At 35.6% G+C, this 19,923-nt stretch overlaps 1 protein-coding gene across 1 annotated transcript; it reads right to left on the reverse strand.

Moving 5' to 3' along the window:
• Positions 1 to 17,232: 17,232 nt before the first annotated feature.
• On the reverse strand, positions 17,233 to 18,960 carry LOC127810587 (uncharacterized). The gene is made up of 3 exons (XM_052350136.1): positions 18,576 to 18,960; positions 17,627 to 17,706; positions 17,233 to 17,444 (listed from the first exon to the last, which is right to left on the reverse strand). Exons 1-3 carry the CDS (start codon positions 18,787 to 18,789, stop codon positions 17,355 to 17,357), a joined length of 384 nt encoding a protein of 127 aa, XP_052206096.1. The 5' UTR covers positions 18,790 to 18,960; the 3' UTR covers positions 17,233 to 17,354.
• Between the last annotated feature and the right edge of the window lie 963 nt (positions 18,961 to 19,923).

The raw sequence follows: 19,923 nt of genomic DNA on the forward strand, positions 1-19,923 counted from the left end.
TGCAACACCTCTGCGGTACTCGCCTAAGGGGGTGACTCTCTATTTTACATATGATGAAGCATGTTGGACTCGGCCGTCACGTGGGATATTATTATAATCCACATAGTGTATTAAAGCATTATATATATAGTTTAATAAACACACATTTATTGACTATTTAAAGATCCACTATACATGTTTGAATGTGTCCCTTTGTTTATCAAATTGGCTTGTTTGCCATTTTTATTTTTATTTTTTGCCTTTTTCCCATTGGGGTTCATACTGGCCGTCACATACTATTATTCGGACATCTTGTATTTATTTCATCATGAAATAATTGATTTCCTATTTTTCATTCTGCACATTGGGAATTATGTTCTTAACCAATATTCCTTTTCAATGTGCGTAGTTGATAGCAATATATACCACAATATTCCATTTAAATAGTTTTCTTGTTCTAGTGCAGTAACCCTCGTAATAATATATAATTCATAATATTAATTGAATATATACAATTAAAAAAAAAGTTTAACTCGTGTAGCACGGGCCACCTCGACTAATGGAAACTTAAATGATTAAATATGCTTTTGCTACATCTACATGATTGATTCCATGGCCAGGTGAAGTGTACAAAGCTAAAGAAGTGCCATTAAGACTTCTTTATGTTGTATCATGGGCTTAGTCTGATGGTAGAAAAAAACAAATGATTAGCTTAGGTTAGTTGAACCGATGGGAAATTGGATTTAATTACATAAATGAAATGAATAATGAATAGATAGAAAGATAAAAATTAATTATATGGGCATGGACCTTAATTATATTATTATGTTACTATTTATTGCAAGAACCGACAAAAAATTTGTAGAGAGCTGATTAATTAATTAACAAAATTAACTCTCGACTTCAAAATTGTAGGCAGCAGTGTATTGTTGAATGCTTAGGCGACAAATTAAGTATTTATTTATTTATTTATTTATTTTGTTTCAGTGAGTGAAAAGCATATATTATATTAACCTGGTCGTCGGTCAAATTACTTTAATACAAAAATAACTTCGTCAATTTGCTCTTACTTCAGCATTATTAAGTTCTTTAATTTTACACATCGTGGCTTTGCGCAGACACCCCACCTGGGTCAGATATAAAATACAGCCACCTCAGTGTGATTCGGTCAAGAAATTAAAAATACAACATTGACAGTAATATCATATACATTATTAACAATTATTTATGCTCAAGACTGGGTGATCCACCAACCGCGTGAAACATTAATTATAAAGGCTTTTATAATTTCTGATGGCTATAGGCTAAAACATGTGTCGCTCCCGTGCGTGCCACAGGAAAGCTGGCCACAATAAAAAATACAATAAAGAGGCTCTTGTATATATTAGAGGGTCATCGTGCTATAAATATTCAAATAAAAAAAATATTTATTGAGTGATCCTTAATAGTTATAGTTTTGTTTTTTTTTTATTTTTTTAAACAAAATAAATCTTGTTGTAGTAATAAAATTATTCACAAATTTTATATAATTTTAAAAAATTATAAGTTCAAATCTTATTAACATAGTTAATTTTTATTTTTTAAATAAGATATTATAAAATATTTGAAGAATAAAAACAAATTTGACTAGTTTCACACATACCAAACATGATGTTTACTTCTATAGTATAGTGCGTGCAAAAATTAATGTCCATTTTATGCTTGTGATAAATTAATGGTCAATATATATATAAAACCACCCCCACTTACTTTTGATGTTTTTAAACAATAGTCAAAGTTGGACCTCAATTAGCAAAGGAAAAAGATATTTGTTGATCAAATTTGACAATTGATAGTTAGTGTTTAAAGATAGATAGGACGAGTTGAGTAAAATAAAAGATGTGTTTAGAACTATAAGTAATGAACGATTATTATTGTGTTTTTAAATGTGTTTGTTTGGACATTTAGTGTAAAATAGTAGAAGAAATCTAAACAAAAAAAAAAAAGGAAGAAAAATTGGTTGGATTTTGTGAAGGTCCCTCCCTTTTTGTATGGTTTGAATAGTTGATTTATTGATTTAGGGAATGGTTTCTTGTGGAAATCCTTGAATTTCATGGGAATGGGATTGGGGTTAATTTTCTTTCCCCAACCAAGTTTGGTTTTGGGTTCGGAGCTAAGTTTAAGAATTCAAGTTTGGGGTCAAGAATGGCACTCATCACCCCCAATTTGCTGCACTATGATTCTTAGTTATAGAAAGAATAAAATATGTTTTAACAAATTTCTAAATAGATAACATATTAGAATAAATGTTTAAAATGTATTTTTTTATGTCCTACATAATAGTCGTGTCACGATGAAACATTCAAAATTTTATAATTTTTTATATTCTCACCATTAATAACAATTGTTAGATGCTTTTTATTTAATAAGAAATTACTGTAAGACCTAAAAAAAAAAAAAAACTAAGTGACGTGGCACCACCTAAAATTACCAAAATATCCTTACGCGCCAATAGTCTTACTCACCACATGAATCGCTTGAGAGACTGACACATGGCAAGTCATGTAAGCACCCCCGCCTGGACTATCCGAACGGGAACGCCTACGGGAGGAGCAGAAAAGAATAAACACCAGACCCAAACCACCCTGGCATGCATATACGAAAATAAGAACAGCAGAAGCAAAACAAAACACATGCATGCACTACGAGTACCTCGCTATCACAGCGGTCACATGATAAATAAATAAACACAGACTCCTGTGCCAACATACACGAGACTCGAGAAACGACTTGGCACAGTAAAAATGATAGAGTAAACCCTACTCAACCATCAGAGTTGACAGGGACTGACGGGACTGCCTGTACACCACACCGACTCTGCCACTAAAAGATGACTCCCTTGCCTGGCCCACGCTGCCATTACCTGGAATAATGGAAAAACAAGGTGAGTCGAGAGACTCAGCAAGTATAAGGAAAGAAAGACTGAGGGTTGAACATATCAAGAAAACTCTCCCCAGAATAAACCCTCATGTACACACAATCCATGAGACGCTACAGCACAGTAACATAACATAATAAAAGCATATACCGGTCCTTGGGGCCCACATAAGACACCTGGCACCCAAGTCCCATACCAACCTGTCGCTGCCCTGGACGGTAACAAATACCTCCAGCATCTTGTGCGCACCATCCCGGGTCGGTACTCCCGCCACCCGTATCCTTGTCGGTACTCCCGACAGCCTGTCGGTACTCCCGACAGCCGAGCCATAGGCTCCCTCGGAACGATACTCCCGTCCGAGAACTACATACTACCGGTAACCATGCAATGCACATAACAATGCAATAGTGTAGTGAGCATCAACGTGATACACCGGCGCCCATACATCTAGGCATCAGGCCATGCTCCGCCCACATAGTAAACCACACGCGATGCATATGCCCGTGCTGGATACAACCTAACCAAGTTAGCATGTCCGTGTCCAAGCATACTCAGTAAATGAATATCCCAATATGCAACCCGTACCCATGTGCATATCAAATCATGAACAGCAATATAATAAATCTAAACGTGCAGTAAGTCACATACCGGCAGAGCTAGTCAGTAATGCCCGGCACCGGTCAACGGCCAGTGACAAGGAGTGTCCACCCGACGGTCCACCTCAGGGCCGTACAATAGTCTACCCCAATGTCACCAACAACCGACCCCTGCCCTACTGCTCGATAACTCTAACCGAACCATAAATAAATCCGAGAAAATCTTAAATAACCCGCACGTCTAGGAACCTAGTTCTCAGGCTGGATCAACATCATTTCCAAAAGGAGTGGGGGCGGTACAAACCCCCGTAAGCTCACAATAAACAAAACTCTAAAAGTCCTGGATTTAATTTAAATTAAACTCGATGAATAATAATTCAACAAATAAGGCTAGGTGCCAAATTAAAGTAAGGGAGATGATAAAATACAATAAACTACGAAGTCTCTCACGGGAATTAAAGAACATGAGGAGAGAGTTAGGAGCTTGCCTTTACACGACCGTTTCCTCTATTTCTTGCATTCCCGCTGCGAATTAAAATGTTTAATAACGTTTAATAACGATTAATAAAACCCGAGGCTCACATTAATTAAATCTAACCGTACAATATAATTAATTTAGCCATCTAAATCCCACATAGGCACCCGTAACTAAAATCCCAATAAATCTCATATTTCTTTTAAATTAAATCATGCCCAAAACATCTCTAATTCATATAATTAATACGCAAAACCAAACCGAATTAAGGGAAGACAAGGGGTTCACCAAATGAAAATAGATTGCAACGGTAGAGGAGAACTTGCCTCGTTCAGCTGATTACAGCGTTTCTACGCTTAAACATCACCAAATTAATACACGCTGTAAATTAGATTAAACTCCAAAGTTAATAAAATTGGACCCAAAATTAAATTCCAACCGTACAGATTAATTAACACATATTTCTCTATGTACCTGGCTAAATAAAACCCAATTAAATCTTGATTAAACACTTAATTTCTCCCAAAATTTCCTTCTTCGTGCTCACTGTGCGCGCTTCTTCTCCTTCCAATTTTCCTTTCTGTTTGCTGGTTCAAAATTGGGACGAAACTTTGCTGAAATCGACCTTTAAAAAGGCAAAAGAAGAATCACCAGACGCTGCCGCGTGGCAGCCCACCGCCTCAGCCTCAAAACGACACCGTTTTGGGCGCTTGAGGCTTAATAAAATCCAACAAAATTCCTCCAGCGCGCGCATGCTCCCAGCCCAGCTCGATCCCGCGTCCCTTGCCTGGCCATACGCGCGCGCGTCCATTGCCTGGCCATACGCGCGCACGCCCACCCGCGCTGCTTGCACTCTTCAACCTATATGCACACTAAATTAGCTTTAAGGTGATCCCACGACAGCTCCGAAAATTACATTTTAACACCCACAAGTTCCTTTAATTACACACACACCCTAATCCCTATTTTCCTCAAAATTACATAATTAAACATTTTTTTTCCTTAATTCTTCAAATACCCAAATAAATTAATATTTCCTTTTACCCCACACCTATTCAATAATTACCACAAATACATTAATTAATAATTATCAACCAAATAATTTAATTAATTAACTTTAATTCCTTATTTTCCTCAAACCACATAAATAAATACTTCCTCTTAAATTCCCAAATATTCATTATTTATTTCTCAACTTTCGGGATATTACAAGTCAATAATCCGGAGCAGAGCCCGAAAAATTCGGGTCGGGCAGCAAGACCCGTTCCAACTTGACCGAGATTCTCGGGAGTCGTGCCCCCACTCATCACTGGTTTATTTCGGGTACCCCATAACGGGTCTGCATATAAAAGACAAGAGTCTTCACCAGGTATGACCAAGCTCTACAGCTCTTACAACTATTATTACTTGCATTTATTCTACTGATTTGAGCGTCGGAATCCACCCCAGGGGACTCTAGCCACGCCACTCCATTGTCTTGCAAGTCCTATCACCGAGATCCGACATCGCCAAGTCCGAGGTTCAATTCCCGAGGTCCATTCGCAGAGGTGGCACATGGTGGTTGATCCCAAAAACCATCATCATTTGGCGCCCACCGTGGGGCCCGACGTACAAACTCGCCAGCCTCTTCTTTCCCTACCTCGCGCTTCAGACTTCAATTCCTCACCTCGGACCTCGATTTTTCCACAAGTATCACACGAATTTCACTCCTAGCCATAACTACCTACATGGCTCCCCGAAGGGATGTGACTCGAAGCCAGGCTAGGGCTAATCTAGAGGCCCCGTCGCAAGGGGAGAATCCACCACCTCTGGCCAATCCAATGCCAGAAGACCGACTCACCAGGTTGGAGAATCAGGTCCAACAGTTAACAGAGTTGTTAACTATTTATTTACACCAAAATGAACAACATCGTCCGCACGTGCCCTCTTAGAGGGCGGAGCACCAATCGCCTTCTCCTACTTGGGAGCCTCGTCAATCTCTCCAGTCGGGCCAGGAAATCCACCCTTCTAAGGCGGCAGAATCTACTTCTTCCTCCTCACGAGAAGGATGGACTTCGCATGAGAGGCGACTGCGTTTCCTAGAGAGGTAAGTCCAGGAACTCAAAAAGGGAAATGAAGAGCTGCCCTACCTCGTCTCTAACCAACCCTTGAGCAAGGGCATCATGTCGAAGGTTCCACCAGAAAGGTTTCGTATCCCATCCATCAAGCTCTATGACGGAAGCACAGACCCCTATGATCACGTAGAACTTTTCTCCTCTCACATGCTGGTGCAATCGGGGTCTGACGCGATGTGGTGCCGGGCATTTTCAGCTACTTTGGGAGGTCATGCCCGGACTTGGTACTCCTGTATTCCCCATCATTCCATCAACAGTTGGGAAGAGCTAAAAACCTGCTTCCTAGCCCATTACGCTCCCTTGAAGCGCCACCGGAAGTCTTCTATGGCTCTGGTAAACATCAAGCAAAACCAGGGTGAATCCCTAAGGAATTTCGTGGCTAGATTCAATGAGGAGGCATTGAGCATTGACGAGTTCGATCAGCGGATTGCAATGGTGGCTCTCCAGAATGGCTTGAGGGCGGGACCATTCGCTCAGTCCTTGGGCAAGACTCCACCTTGTACTTTCACATAAGCCCTTACACGGGCTAATAAGTACATCAATGCGGAAGAGGTGATGAAGGTGAAGCGAGCTGAACAACCTAACAAGAAAGAAAGAGAAAATGAAAAGAAAAAGCCGATCGTGGAACAGAAGACGGATTACTGCACCTCCCGAGCTCCTGATCGCTCGGGCTTTGGGGGTGCCCATGGAAGCTCGGTGAGTTATACTCCCCTCTACGTCAGTCGAGAAGAGATTTTATTGGCATTAGAGGATAAGGATTATCTGCGGCGTCCTCCACCATTGAGGTCTCCACCCAACACTTGAAGCAAAAGGAAGTATTGTTGTTTCCACCGCGACCATGGTCATGTTACAGAGGACTGCATCCAGTTAAAAGAAGAGATTCAGGAGCTTACCAACCGAGGTTACCTCCGAGATTTCGTTGGCCAAGAAGGCATGAGTTCGGGTAGAGTTGAGTCCAAGTGGATAATAGGAGAAGGTCTCCTACTCGGGATCGCTTCCGAGAGCGAAGTTGGACACCGTCCCAGAGAAAAGGAAAACAACCCGCTGGGGATGGATGAGCTCTAAGACCTGTCACAAATCCGAAAAGCCACGTGTAATCAACGCATTACTATGTACTATAACCGATGAGTCCACGCTAGGAGTTTCATGCCATGAGATCTTGTATTGCAACGGTTCGACGTGAGTCATCCTCGAGACGAGAATAAACTAACTCCGAATTGGGAAAAACTGTACTGGGTGATAGAATTCTTAAGTCCGAGGGGCATATCGACTAGAAGACATGGAAAGCAAGTCCTTGAAGCATACCTGAAATGTCCAAAACTTAAGGAAGTTTTTTCAATAAGGAAGGGAATTCCTCGAACCTCTTTGTACTCTTTTATTTTACGACTAATGGCAAGACTTCGGATTCTCTCCATCTAATAGCAATCTCACAAAGGCCAACACTTTGACAAAGAAAAATCCAAGGATCACGAGCCCTAGGCCGTCCACAAGCCGAAGATGGACTAATGGCCAAGGAAAAATTCTAGCCCAATACCCTCATCCGCGAGGGAGTGGCTAAAATCCAAGAGTCACGAGCCCTAGGCCGTCCATAAGCCGAAGATGGACTAATGGCCAAGGAAAAATTATAGCCCAACACCCTCCTCCGCGAGGGAGTGGCTAAAATCCAAAGGTCACGAGCCCTAGGCCGTCCACAAGCCGAAAATGGACTAATAGCCAAGGAAAAATTCTAGCCCAACACCCTCCTCCGCGAGGGAGTGGCTAAAATCCAAAGGTCACGAGCCCTAGGCCGTCCACAAGCCGAAGATGGACTAATGGCCAAGGAAAAATTCTAGCCCAACACCCTCCTCCACGAGGGAGTGGCTAAAATCCAAAGGTCACGAGCCCTAGGCCGTCCACAAGCCGAAGATGGACTAATGGCCAAAGAAAAATTCTAGCCCAACACCCTCCAAAGGTGTTGGCTAAAATCCAAGGGTCACGAGCCCTAGGTCGTTCACAAGCCAAGGATGGGCTAATGGCCAAGGAAAAATTCTAGCCCAACACCCTCCTCCGCGAGGGAGTGGCTAAAATTCAAGGGTCACGAGCCATAGGCCGTCCACAAGCCGAAGATGGACTAATGGCCAAGGAAAAATTCTAGCCCAACACCTTCTTTCGCATGGGAGTGGCTAAAATTCAAGGGTCAAGAGCCCTAGGCTGTTCCGAAAACGAATGTGGGCTAATGGCCGGAAGAAACTCAACGCCCTCCTCAACAAGGGAGTGACGAAAATTCAAGGGTCAAGTGCCCTAGGCTGTCCATAAGCCAAATATGGACTAATGACAGGAAGAAACTCAACACCCACATTCACGTGGGAGTGGCGACAATTCAAGGGTCAAGAGCCCTAAGCTGTCCCCAAGACGAAGGTGGACTAATGACTGGAAAGAAATCAACACCCTCGCGGAAGTAGTTAAAATCCAAGGGTCAAGAGCCCTAGACTGTTCTCGAATTAAAGAAATGTAGAAAGTCAGGGAAGAAAAACCACAGTTGCGCACAAGTCAAAATGAGCTCAATAGGCACGACCTACCTTGGGAAATCTCAAGCCACACCGGCGATAAAAATGCCCAAAGAAACAGGTTAGTCGAGTTAGGGTTTTTCTTTGTTGCTATTAACAAAAAATAATAATAAATATATATATTAAAAAAAAAAAGCAAGCAGGAGCAAATCAAAAAAGAAAGGAAGAGGCGGCAAGAGACCAAGGGTCGGCCATGGCCCATAAGCCCAAGTCTGTAACCTGTTTCTAACAAGGAGACTCCAAAACGTGGCCCATGATTATCACCAGCTTTTTTTTCTTTAAAGATTATTATTATTATTATTATAAAAAATTATCAAAGAAAAAAAAATTGATTTCTATGAAATGATTAGATTTACTAATCTTATTTGTAAAATGGAGATTAGAACTACTATAATTTATAAATAATGTGGAAAGATACCATAAAAATTGTGGAAGAAGAAGAAAAAGATGGAAAAGAGAGAGGTTGAAGTTCAGAGTGCATTGCATTCAACCTAAACTTGGACATAATATATTATTTATCAGATTGAGTTGAGTTGAGCCCTCTTTCAATGGGTTAGACTTAGATCTAGCTTTGAACTTGGGCTCAACTTGGCCTCTGCATTCAACCCAATTTGGATTGTAGGCTACACCTCGCCTTGACTCTAACCCAAATATAAATATATATATATATATATATAATTACAACTTACAACAACATCAATAGGTATTTTTTTATTTTATCTATAAATAACTCATATTTCTTATCCCCATCCCATCACACAAACAAGTGGTTAATATATATATGTAAAAAAAAAAAAACCATTTAGAAGTAAGGCAAGGCCAAGGAATTTTTTTTATTTAATTAATAATAATTAAAGTTAATAAAGTCTTAGTTTAGTGACAAAGACAATGACATTAAGAATTAAGAATAGATCTTAAATTCCCACTCTTGTCGTCTATAGATTTAAAAGCACCATATGAATAATGAATTTGCAAATAAATAAATTCTCTCTCTCTCTCTCTCTCTCTCTCTCTCAACCATATAAGTACTGCAATGCACTCAAAACTTATAATTTTATAATTTGATCAACTCTAGTCATAGAGAGAGTAAAATAGGTCAAATATCTTAATATATTAATCTTATACTCACTAACCACCGCCTTTAACTTTATTACATACAACATTATTTCTTATTTTATCATTTTTACATTGTCACCCATCTAATGCAGTATCCTCATTTTAGTTATGTCCATATACTACATATTGATGTTTAATCGGCTAATTAAGGCTTTGATTAATCATATAACAAAAATAGTGTTACAAAAAAAAAAAATACTATAGGAAAATCAATAACCTACGGATTAACTTTAAACACAAAAACCATGAAAACCCAAATGAAATTAGTAATTGATTATTATTTGACATTAACCCTATTATATAATAGCTAGCCTAAATTACAAATAAATCTTCAACAATAATTACAATTAGAGGAGGACTATTAGAGTCCTCCTTGGATGTCTATGCCCTTATGTCTTTAAACTCTTTCGGAGTGATTGACCTCAAATTATGAGCTAGCAAGAAAAAATCTAAAGGCATTTTGATAGTCAATTTTTTTTTTTATAAAAAAAGTAAATTTTTCACCTAATTTTCTACTTATGCATTGTTTGACAATCATTTTTTTTTTTAAAAAAAATTATTTTCCTTACAATTGTCACGTGAGGTCATTTTTCTTCAAATCACGAAAATCAAATTTCTTGAGAAAGAAGAGATGGAATTTTCTAGGCAATTGAAAATAAGGGGTGGGTGAGGCTAAGGGATGAAGGAGAAGGGCAGGTGGGTGGGGAGGGTTTACAAATTATTTATATTTTATATTTTTAATAATTAATAAATATAAATATATAAAAATAAAAAATATTCTATATAAATTATTTCTTTGGAAAATAAAAATAATAATTTTGTAGTTTTATTTCTTTGAGAAAATAATTTAATTAATTTAAAAAATATTATTATTTTAATTTTCTTGTACAAAATTTAATATTTTTCAATACATTTTCACTATTGAATTTCATAAAAAATGACCAAATTCTATGAAAAATATTACCAATCAAACATCAAAAGATGGAAAATAATATCATTTTTTAGATAAAAAATTATACCAATCAAACAGGTTAAACTTTCAATTTTCATAAATTCATTTTTCTTATAATTCAATTCCATGAAATTTATTTTTTTCACTCAAATTCTACCATTGTAATCAAATGCACCTCAAGAGAGTTGAGATAATTTTAAATATACAAATATATGTTTGTTTGTTTGCACACTAGCTAATCGAATACTAACAGCTAGTAACTTATCACATTCGATTTAGAGTCTAGACCCGTCGTCATCGAAATCAGAAAATATTCAATACTAATGTATCAGAAACATAATAATGCATTATTAGACATGCATAATAATAATAATATAAATTAATTAATCCGAAACAGTGAAGGAATGTGGCATCGTTCCAAGGGGTTAGAGCGATTTCATGTAACGTCCATTAATGTCGGGCTGGATGGATCCAATTGGCAATCGCATTCAGACACTCAGGTGATGGATCGTGTCATTTCCACACAAATCCATAAAACAGGTCTTGTTTAACATAATCATTTGATCTAATAATTGTGTAAGATATTATGATGAAAAAGGCTTGAAGATTTTTTTTGGCATCTCTCACCTCCTATATAACCTCTCAATCATAATAAATAAATATTCACTCATTATAGTGTTAATTCAGTAATTTGTGACTTCGATTATTGTATTTTATAAAAATTAAAAATTTAATTTATAATTTATTTTCTCTAATATAATTAAAGACACTAATATCAAAACGACTCAAAAAAATCATTCCAAATATCCTAACTCACTGTTCTCCTGATTAATTAATATGAGGAGACAAAATAACATGGGAATGTTATCCATTAATTCCAGAAAAGGTTCTTTAAAGAGAGAGAGAGAGAGAGGGAAAAAATCTTTTATGTTCATATGAATTAAAATTGTCACGCACTGCCCAATTATCATTCAACGTTGTTACGCATTGATTGGACGTGTTGGCCGATTAGGAATTGGGACAGCAACCCTTTGGACATGACCCAAAATTAACTGTATACTTCTTACATATAAAAATAAAAATAAAAATAAGAGAAAGAGAAACATGCAATGGAAGGTAAGTCACCTCAATTGTACTTGTTTGGAAAATCTGCGCCATGAGTATCTTACTCTATTTTCTCTGAAATTTTTAATCAGAATTAATTTAATATATATATATATTACATAAAAACAAAATAATTATGCATAAATAATTCGAATAACATTAATTTCCATATACAAATAAATAATGTTATTAGTACACCTTTGTGTACATCTTGAGTTACATAAAAGTATACCAATGACAAAAATATCCCTCATGAGGCGCATAGAGGTACGTGAGGCGCATGCAGACAAGGAGTATTTTAGTTATAATATTTTTTTGTGTAATCTAAGATATACAAAAATGATACACATTTAGCATGATTCTATACAAATATAAAACATTTGCAACCAAATAAAGTCATTTTTTAAATAATAATAATAATACAATCTTATATATTCTACATATATATCCATCCCAACAACTTAAGAGAGCGACCATGCTTGTCTGTTCTAAACAAAATTAATCACCTTGCATGTATTGGACAATGTAGGACTCTAGTTCGATCGGTTATATAATTATCTAAACATATAATAATAACAAATTAACATAATTATTTATTAATAACATACCCACATAATTTTTTTTTAATTTTTTGATCGAATTAAATTTATCAAATACCTATTAAATCGGACAAAAATTATCCTCACTTCATTCAGACTTCTATTATATAAGCACGAAGCCATGTAAACCCTTATCACTTCAATACAGTGAATTCATTATTAAAGGCAATACAGTGAATTAATCCACAAGACACGTATCCTCTCGCCCAATTAGCCTTCATTGTACATTCACTCTAACTTAATTATCAAAGAGTTATGTGTACTTACAAAATGTTAGTCAATCACAATAAAATAATTATATTATTAATTAAATAATAATTATATTTATAATATTATATTTAAATCAATAATATAGAAATATTAAAATAATACAATACTACACAAAGAAAAAAAATTAAAAGCACAACAGTATATAAAGTATATAGATGGATGATAAAATCACGACCTGTGTAACATACAATTCTCTTAAAATAGATTTGACACCTCACCAAAAGTGTTAGAGACTAATTGGAGTCTATTTCTTAAGATATAATGGTTTACTCACTAAGAAATTAACACAAACTTCAAGACTTAACAGCGAACTGAAATACTAGTTGAACACTATTAAAATTAAAAGAAAAAATTTTATAAAATAATTTTTTTGAGAATTTTATCATTCTTTTCTAAAAGAAATACTGTTTATTTATAGAGAAAAAATAAGAAGAATGATAGAAAAAAAAGAAAAAAGAAAGATAAAGAAAGAAGAAATAGAAGAGGTGGCAGCTACTTCTCTTTAATAATTTAATAATATAATATAATATCTTATATTATATTAATTAAATAATAATTATATACTGTCTCTACATTATTAATTTTAATTAGCTGTCTCGCACAGTAATATACTCTCATAATTCAGCGAATAGTATATCTTTTGTATTTTTTTCTTTCTTTTACTTTTATAATAATATAAATTATATATTATAATACACATGCTTCAAACCATTTTTCAATTAATTTTTTATTCATGATATTAATTAATTTGGACATATGAATATACAAATATTTCAATTTTTTTGATAATCCTCCACATGAATGAATATTGATGGAGAAAATATTTTGACTTTGTGATAGTATTTATTGGTCGAAACTTGCAAAGGATAGATAGGTGTTACCTCTTAAGCTTTTCCTTGTAAAAATATATTTACTTTACTAACTATCTAGTAGACATGTCATTGAATTGTCATGTTATCTATATAAATGATAATATATATAATATAGGAATCTTTCTACCATTGTTCAGTTCTTATGATTATGTTCGTTTTGACCATAAATATTAGCTTGGTTTTAAAAATAATTTTTAAATAATTGAGTCTTATACAATTTTTCTTTGAAGCAACTTCACTACTCTGTCACGTAAATGATTTCTTAATCCAAAGTAACCCGCTTATTTTACTCAAAACTTCTAAGTTTAAGAATCATTAAAATGAGGGAAATTCTATTTGCAACCACATATTTTACTCTTCCCAACCCACTTTTAATATTCCTAAAATATCATCAGATGAAAACTCATATTTGTCTTTCATTTAAATCGTTGATGATCAACCACCCACCATTACTCCTCAAGTGCATGCACCCACTTTCTCACCCACCATCGCCACAGCCACTTTATTTTATTATTCAAATAGCAACAGCTATAGTAGATCAATATAAAACAGTAAAAAATTATTAATATTTTTAAAAATTAAAATAATCTCTTAATATTATCAAATAGCATGCGTTTATATAATTTATATTTAAAAATAACATAATTTATAACATCGATCACTAGTTAAATCACATAATTTATATACATTACAAATAAATTAAATCACATAATTTACATAAACGATGGATGAATTAAAAAAATAAAATTAATTAAAAATACCCTTTCTTGAAGCCCCGAACCCCGGGGTTTGGGGCCTGGGAGATACCCCGAAACTTGGGATTCGGGAGATTTGGGGTTCCTTGGATTTCACTATGCAAAATTAGGTAAGTTAGGGGAACCTTTACCCCTGAAGAGTGAGATTCGGGGAACCCCATACCCCTCGAATCTCGTTGTTCGGTGGGTGAGGGCTTCCCCTAACCCTGCGATTTCGGGGGGTGAGGGTTTCCCGAATCCCACAGTTCGAGAACCCCTAACTGAAGGGCATTTTTTGCTATTCCAGGGAACTCCAACGAAGAGGGTGGGCGAGGCAAGCGAAGTGGGCGACGGCGAGAGGTCGGTGATGGTCTATGAGAGTGGTCTGAAGAAGAAGAATAACAAGGTTTGATGAGCGAAGAAGGAGAACAGGGAGAAGACCAGGGTTTGACGCAAAGAAAAATAGCTTGGATGCGTGTGGGGTGTGTTTTTTGAGGGATGGTTGTTTGGATGGTATATTTGGTATATAAATGGTTGGACAACGTAATAAATGTGGCTGAGAATATTAAAATTTAATATTTTACCTATAGTGGTTGTGAAAAGCAAAAGTTATGGCTGCAAATAGAATTTCCCTTAAAACAAACATCGCTATCTTTTTTCCTACAGGTATAAAAACCCCACGATGACCTAATAAAATTTTTACAATTAGGTTGTCCCTTTGAACCTAGATCTTAGGATTTTCAGTCTACTAGGTTGGATTTCTATCATATTAACTTATTCTTTCAAGGGCTTTAGTCCCATTCCTTTTGACGATTTTTCAACTAATTCTCTATTCAACCATTTAGTTAGCAGATCCATAATATTATTTTTTGACTTCACATAATCAATAAAGATAATTCTAGTTGAGCGTAGTTGTCTAATATATTATGTCTACAACGTATATGTCTAAACTTACTATTATATATGTTACTCTGTGCTCTTCCAATTGCAGATTGACTATCACAATGTATACATATTAGAGGCACAAGTTTCTACCATATTTGAATATTCTCTAAGAAATGGCGTAGCCATTCTACCTCTTCGCCATATTTGTCTAAGACAATAAACTCAAATTCTATAGTGGATCTAGCTATAACAATCTGTTTAAAGAATTTTCAAGTCACGACTGCACCTACAAGTGTGAATACATATCTACTTATAGATTTCAAATCTTTTATATCAGATATTTAATTCGCATCGCTATATTATTCTAGGACAGCTAGGTATCTGGTGTAGTGTAATACATAGTTATGAGTATATCGTAAGTACCTAAATACTCTTACTATTACTTTTCAATAGTCAGCATTGGGATTACTTGTATATTGACTCAGTCTACTGATTATATAAACAATATTTGGTCTAGTACAACTCATTAAATACATTATAATTCCAATTACTCTAGAGTATTCAACTTGAGAAATACTCTCACATCTATTATTGGATAGTTGAAGACTAATGTCTAATAGTGTTCTAGCCATACTATAATCATTCTTGTTGAATTTTTTCATAATTTTGTCCACATAATGTGATTGACTTAGAACGAGACTATCTGATATTCTTGTTATTTTAACCCTTAAAATCACATCTACAAATCCCATATCATTCATGTTAAATTCAAAATTTAACATATTCTTGATAAATTTAACCATCTTATAATTACTACCAATAATGAGTATATCATTTACATAAAGACACAATGAGTATATATACACTCAATGATTTTAAATCCATTAGTTATCATTGCATTATCAAATTTTTCATGCTATTGTTTAGGTGCTTATTTTAAATTTATTAACCAACCATAATAAAATAATTATATTGTTAGTCAAATAATAATTATATTTAAACCAACAGTATAGAAATATTAAAATAATACAATACTGTGCAAGAAAAAAATTAAAAACACAACAATATATATAGAGATGATAAAACTGAAACCTGTGTAATACACAGATCCCTTAAAACAGATTCACTGCCTCACTAAAAGTGTTAGAGGCTAATTGACGTATGTTTTCAGGTATAACAATTTACCGACTGAAAAATTAACACAAATTTCAAAGACTAACAGCGAACTATAACGTTGGTTAAACACTTTTAAAATTGAAAAAGTCTGAAAAATGTATAGAATAATTATTTTAAGAATTATGTCATTTTTTTAAAAGAATAACTCTTTATTTATAAAGGAGAAAGAAGAAGAAAATAAGAAGAGAGGCGACTCTTTCTCTTTAATAATAGAATAATATAATATAAAATTATATTTTTATATATATAATATAATATTTTATATTATATTAATTAATTAATTAAATAATAACTAAATAGTACGCGTTGTATTATTAATTTCAATTAGTCATATCTTACATTATTAATTTCAATAAGTCATCTCGTAATAAACATCATTTTTTATATTATTAATTTTAATCAGTCATCTCTTAACAGGCACGTGTAATACACTCATAATTCAACATATTTTTTTATAATTTTTTTATAATAATATAAATTATATATTATAATACACATTTCTTAAATTATTTTGTAATTAATTTTTCATTCACCAATTTATCAATTTAAACGTGTGAATATACAAATTTTTCAACACAAAAATCTCCAGTATCAATCGCTTCACAATCGATCTAATTCAAACTGCATTTATTATTAGTAATTTTTGGTATTATCCCCTTTAATTAATTGTCAGCACCTACGAAATTCATATTCAAACTCCAAAATGCAAGGTTTCAAGGGAGAGAGTGTCTCAGGTCTGTGATGATTAACCCAGCTCCTTGTTCGATCGCTGCTAATTATTTCCTCTACTCTAATTAGCAAAAGCATATATTTGTCTCAACACAACTACTGATAATTATAACTTAAAAGAAATTAATGAACTAATTAAGTCATTAACACACAGGAGACCCCCCAAGCTAGAAACGAAAATGCAATCATATGAATATATAGTCACAAATGACCTACACCTTAACTGCAATATCACGACAATCACAAGCGATCAACAGATGCTTCTTTCTCGAAATGAAAATACATTCAATTCAAACTGGTGCATCCATGGTGCCTGCCGGAACATTAGGCCGAGCTCTAGCATCCTTGTCACATTCTCCGATTAAAAGCTGCGGAACCACCTGCGTCAGCACACAAAAAGGGTTCTGTAATATTACTTGTTCGGATCCGAGCTGCACATATATCTATACCAAAACCATAAATACCAAAGATCCAAGTGTGTGCGCGCGCGCGCTCGCGGATACACATCACTTCTATAAGTTAATAGAATGGGTTGCGCATAGATGGATCAACAGTAGCAGACCTGATCTTGTGATGAAGAGGACGACCGAGAGGAAGGTCTTCTCGTTTTCTTGTCAGTCCTTTTTCGTTCCCCTCTAATATCTGTTACAGTAAACAAAATAAAGAAGAAGATAAGAAAAGAGAAAATTGAAAAAGAAGAACTAGAAGGTGAAATTATTGTGCTAGCTAGCTACAAATATCTTCGAGGTATATTCGACATTTCCTGATTCTTTAGGTGCTGTTTGGGCAATGGGTCAAAAAACAAAAAAAGCTTCCATGTTTTACATCGATCCAAACAAGTAAAAAAGATGGCTTTTTGCCTCCCCAGGTGGTAGGCCGGCGGTGATCTTTGTATTGAATCATTTGTGCGTTCGACTATCTTCAACAACTGCATTTATGTTTGCTGGTGATCGTATTATCAGTTTTTTAAATGACAACAAAATGTAATGAGAGCAATAATTTGCTGCATGTGCAAACAACCCTTTTTTAAGGCATGAAGTTAGTCTTTTTAAGGCCTAAATTTACGAGTAGGGTAAAGAGTTGAAGGCATACACACGATTATTCTTCACTTCTGAATTTACCCCTTAAAAAGAAAAAAATTGGCTCATAATTATATAATGTCTGTAATTGTTACATTAACTTGTTTTAAACCAATCATATTTAAATTTATGATAATATATGAGCACTTTAGATCATAGTTGACCGTGGCAAAAAATACTTTTTTTCTTGGGGCTTGAAATCTATGCAACGCCTAGCCCAGAACCAGAACAATGGGTGGACAAACTCCGGCCTGAACACACCTTAGCAATTAGGCGATGTGGCCGGAGAGAAGCCGACCTGAACCAGACCGGCGGACCACCACTCCCCGATGCCTCTCCGGTTCGGGTCATAAAAAAATGAAGGCTAAGCAGAAGCGGTGCCGTAGAAGTACTGACCCATCAACAAAAACAACTGATCATGATATATATTACCTGCAGAGGGAAAATATCGGTGCGTTCCTCTATCCTTCATCAAGTCCAGAGTCGACTCAGAACTGTCCGGCACGTGACGGTCGAGCCGGAGAAGACGATCAGTGGTTTCGAACATGGTCTGGACGAAGGAAGCCTCCATAGAGCTCAAGTAGTGCATGTGCCTCTCGTTCGTCCACCTACCGCGACCGGGATTACGCGCTTTCTCGGTGTCCATTTTTGGGTCCGGCGGCCGGTGCGATTGATAGAAGAAGAGGAAGAAAGAAGACGAAGAATCAGGAGCCGGGAATTTAGTGGTTATTGAGGTATTATAAAAGCAGCATCATCCCATGAGACCAGGGTTTGGGTTTTGCGGTTGCCAGCAAGCATTGGGGAAGTGAATAAATATCGGAAGCGAAGAGAGTAAGGGAAGCGCCTACTCGCTGCCCTTTTGTGACGCCTGTTTCTGTTTGAAACTCATAGTGGGTCCGTTTTTGTCAGGACTTTGGGATTGGACCCATCACTTTCTTTTTAGTAAATTACAAAGAAACGGGCACGCCAATCGCCACGACATACATACACTAAGTAAGAAGCTTGAAATTCGAGATTTTACATTAATTTTTTATTATTATTATTATTATAAGGATGAGTCGTCCCTTCCTCACTGCTTGAATCACTTTTTTAATTATTTATTTATAATTTCAAATTTGATTTTTGTAATCTTATTCTCCTTAATTATTATTAATTTGAAGGAAAAATGTGATTTTGTGTTTAAAGTAGTCTGTCTACAGACATTTTTCAAGCAAATAATTAAGAGACTTTTATTTCAGTTTTCCAGGAAAACTACATCATATTCTTCTTCTAAAGTTCTAAGTAACAATTTGGTGTGATAAAGTCATTTTTTTTTTTAAAAAAAAAACAACTATCAATCCCCATTAAATAAAATTTGATTTATTTAGCTTAACGTGCGAAACATGTCACCCTTTTTAGTCATCAAGAAATGGTATATTAACTGGAATTGAATTTTAAAAAGGAAAGAAACGAAAAGCAGGCAGTCAGCGAGGGGGTGGGGCCCTGGGGGTGGGGGCGGGGGCTGCGCGCGTAAAACAACACGAATTCAGTGGAACAAGTTAGAAAGGGGGGATGGATACGTGGCGGAGAGTGGCGATATAGCGAGTAGAGTGAAGAAGAGAGGGCCAGTCTTCTCAAACAAAATATCTGAGGATTTATAAATATTGGGCATTGGGGTCAGAAGATATTTTTTTTTTGCAAAGGAAAAGGGCAGATAGATTGGAGTCTGGAGAAAGCAAGCCGAGAGAGAGAGAGAGAGAGAGAGAGCGCAGAATCCTTTTATTAGTTCCCCAACTCACGA

Source organism: Diospyros lotus, chromosome 1 (assembly GCF_014633365.1).
Source record: "Diospyros lotus cultivar Yz01 chromosome 1, ASM1463336v1, whole genome shotgun sequence".
NCBI classification, from domain to species: Eukaryota; Viridiplantae; Streptophyta; class Magnoliopsida; order Ericales; family Ebenaceae; genus Diospyros; species Diospyros lotus.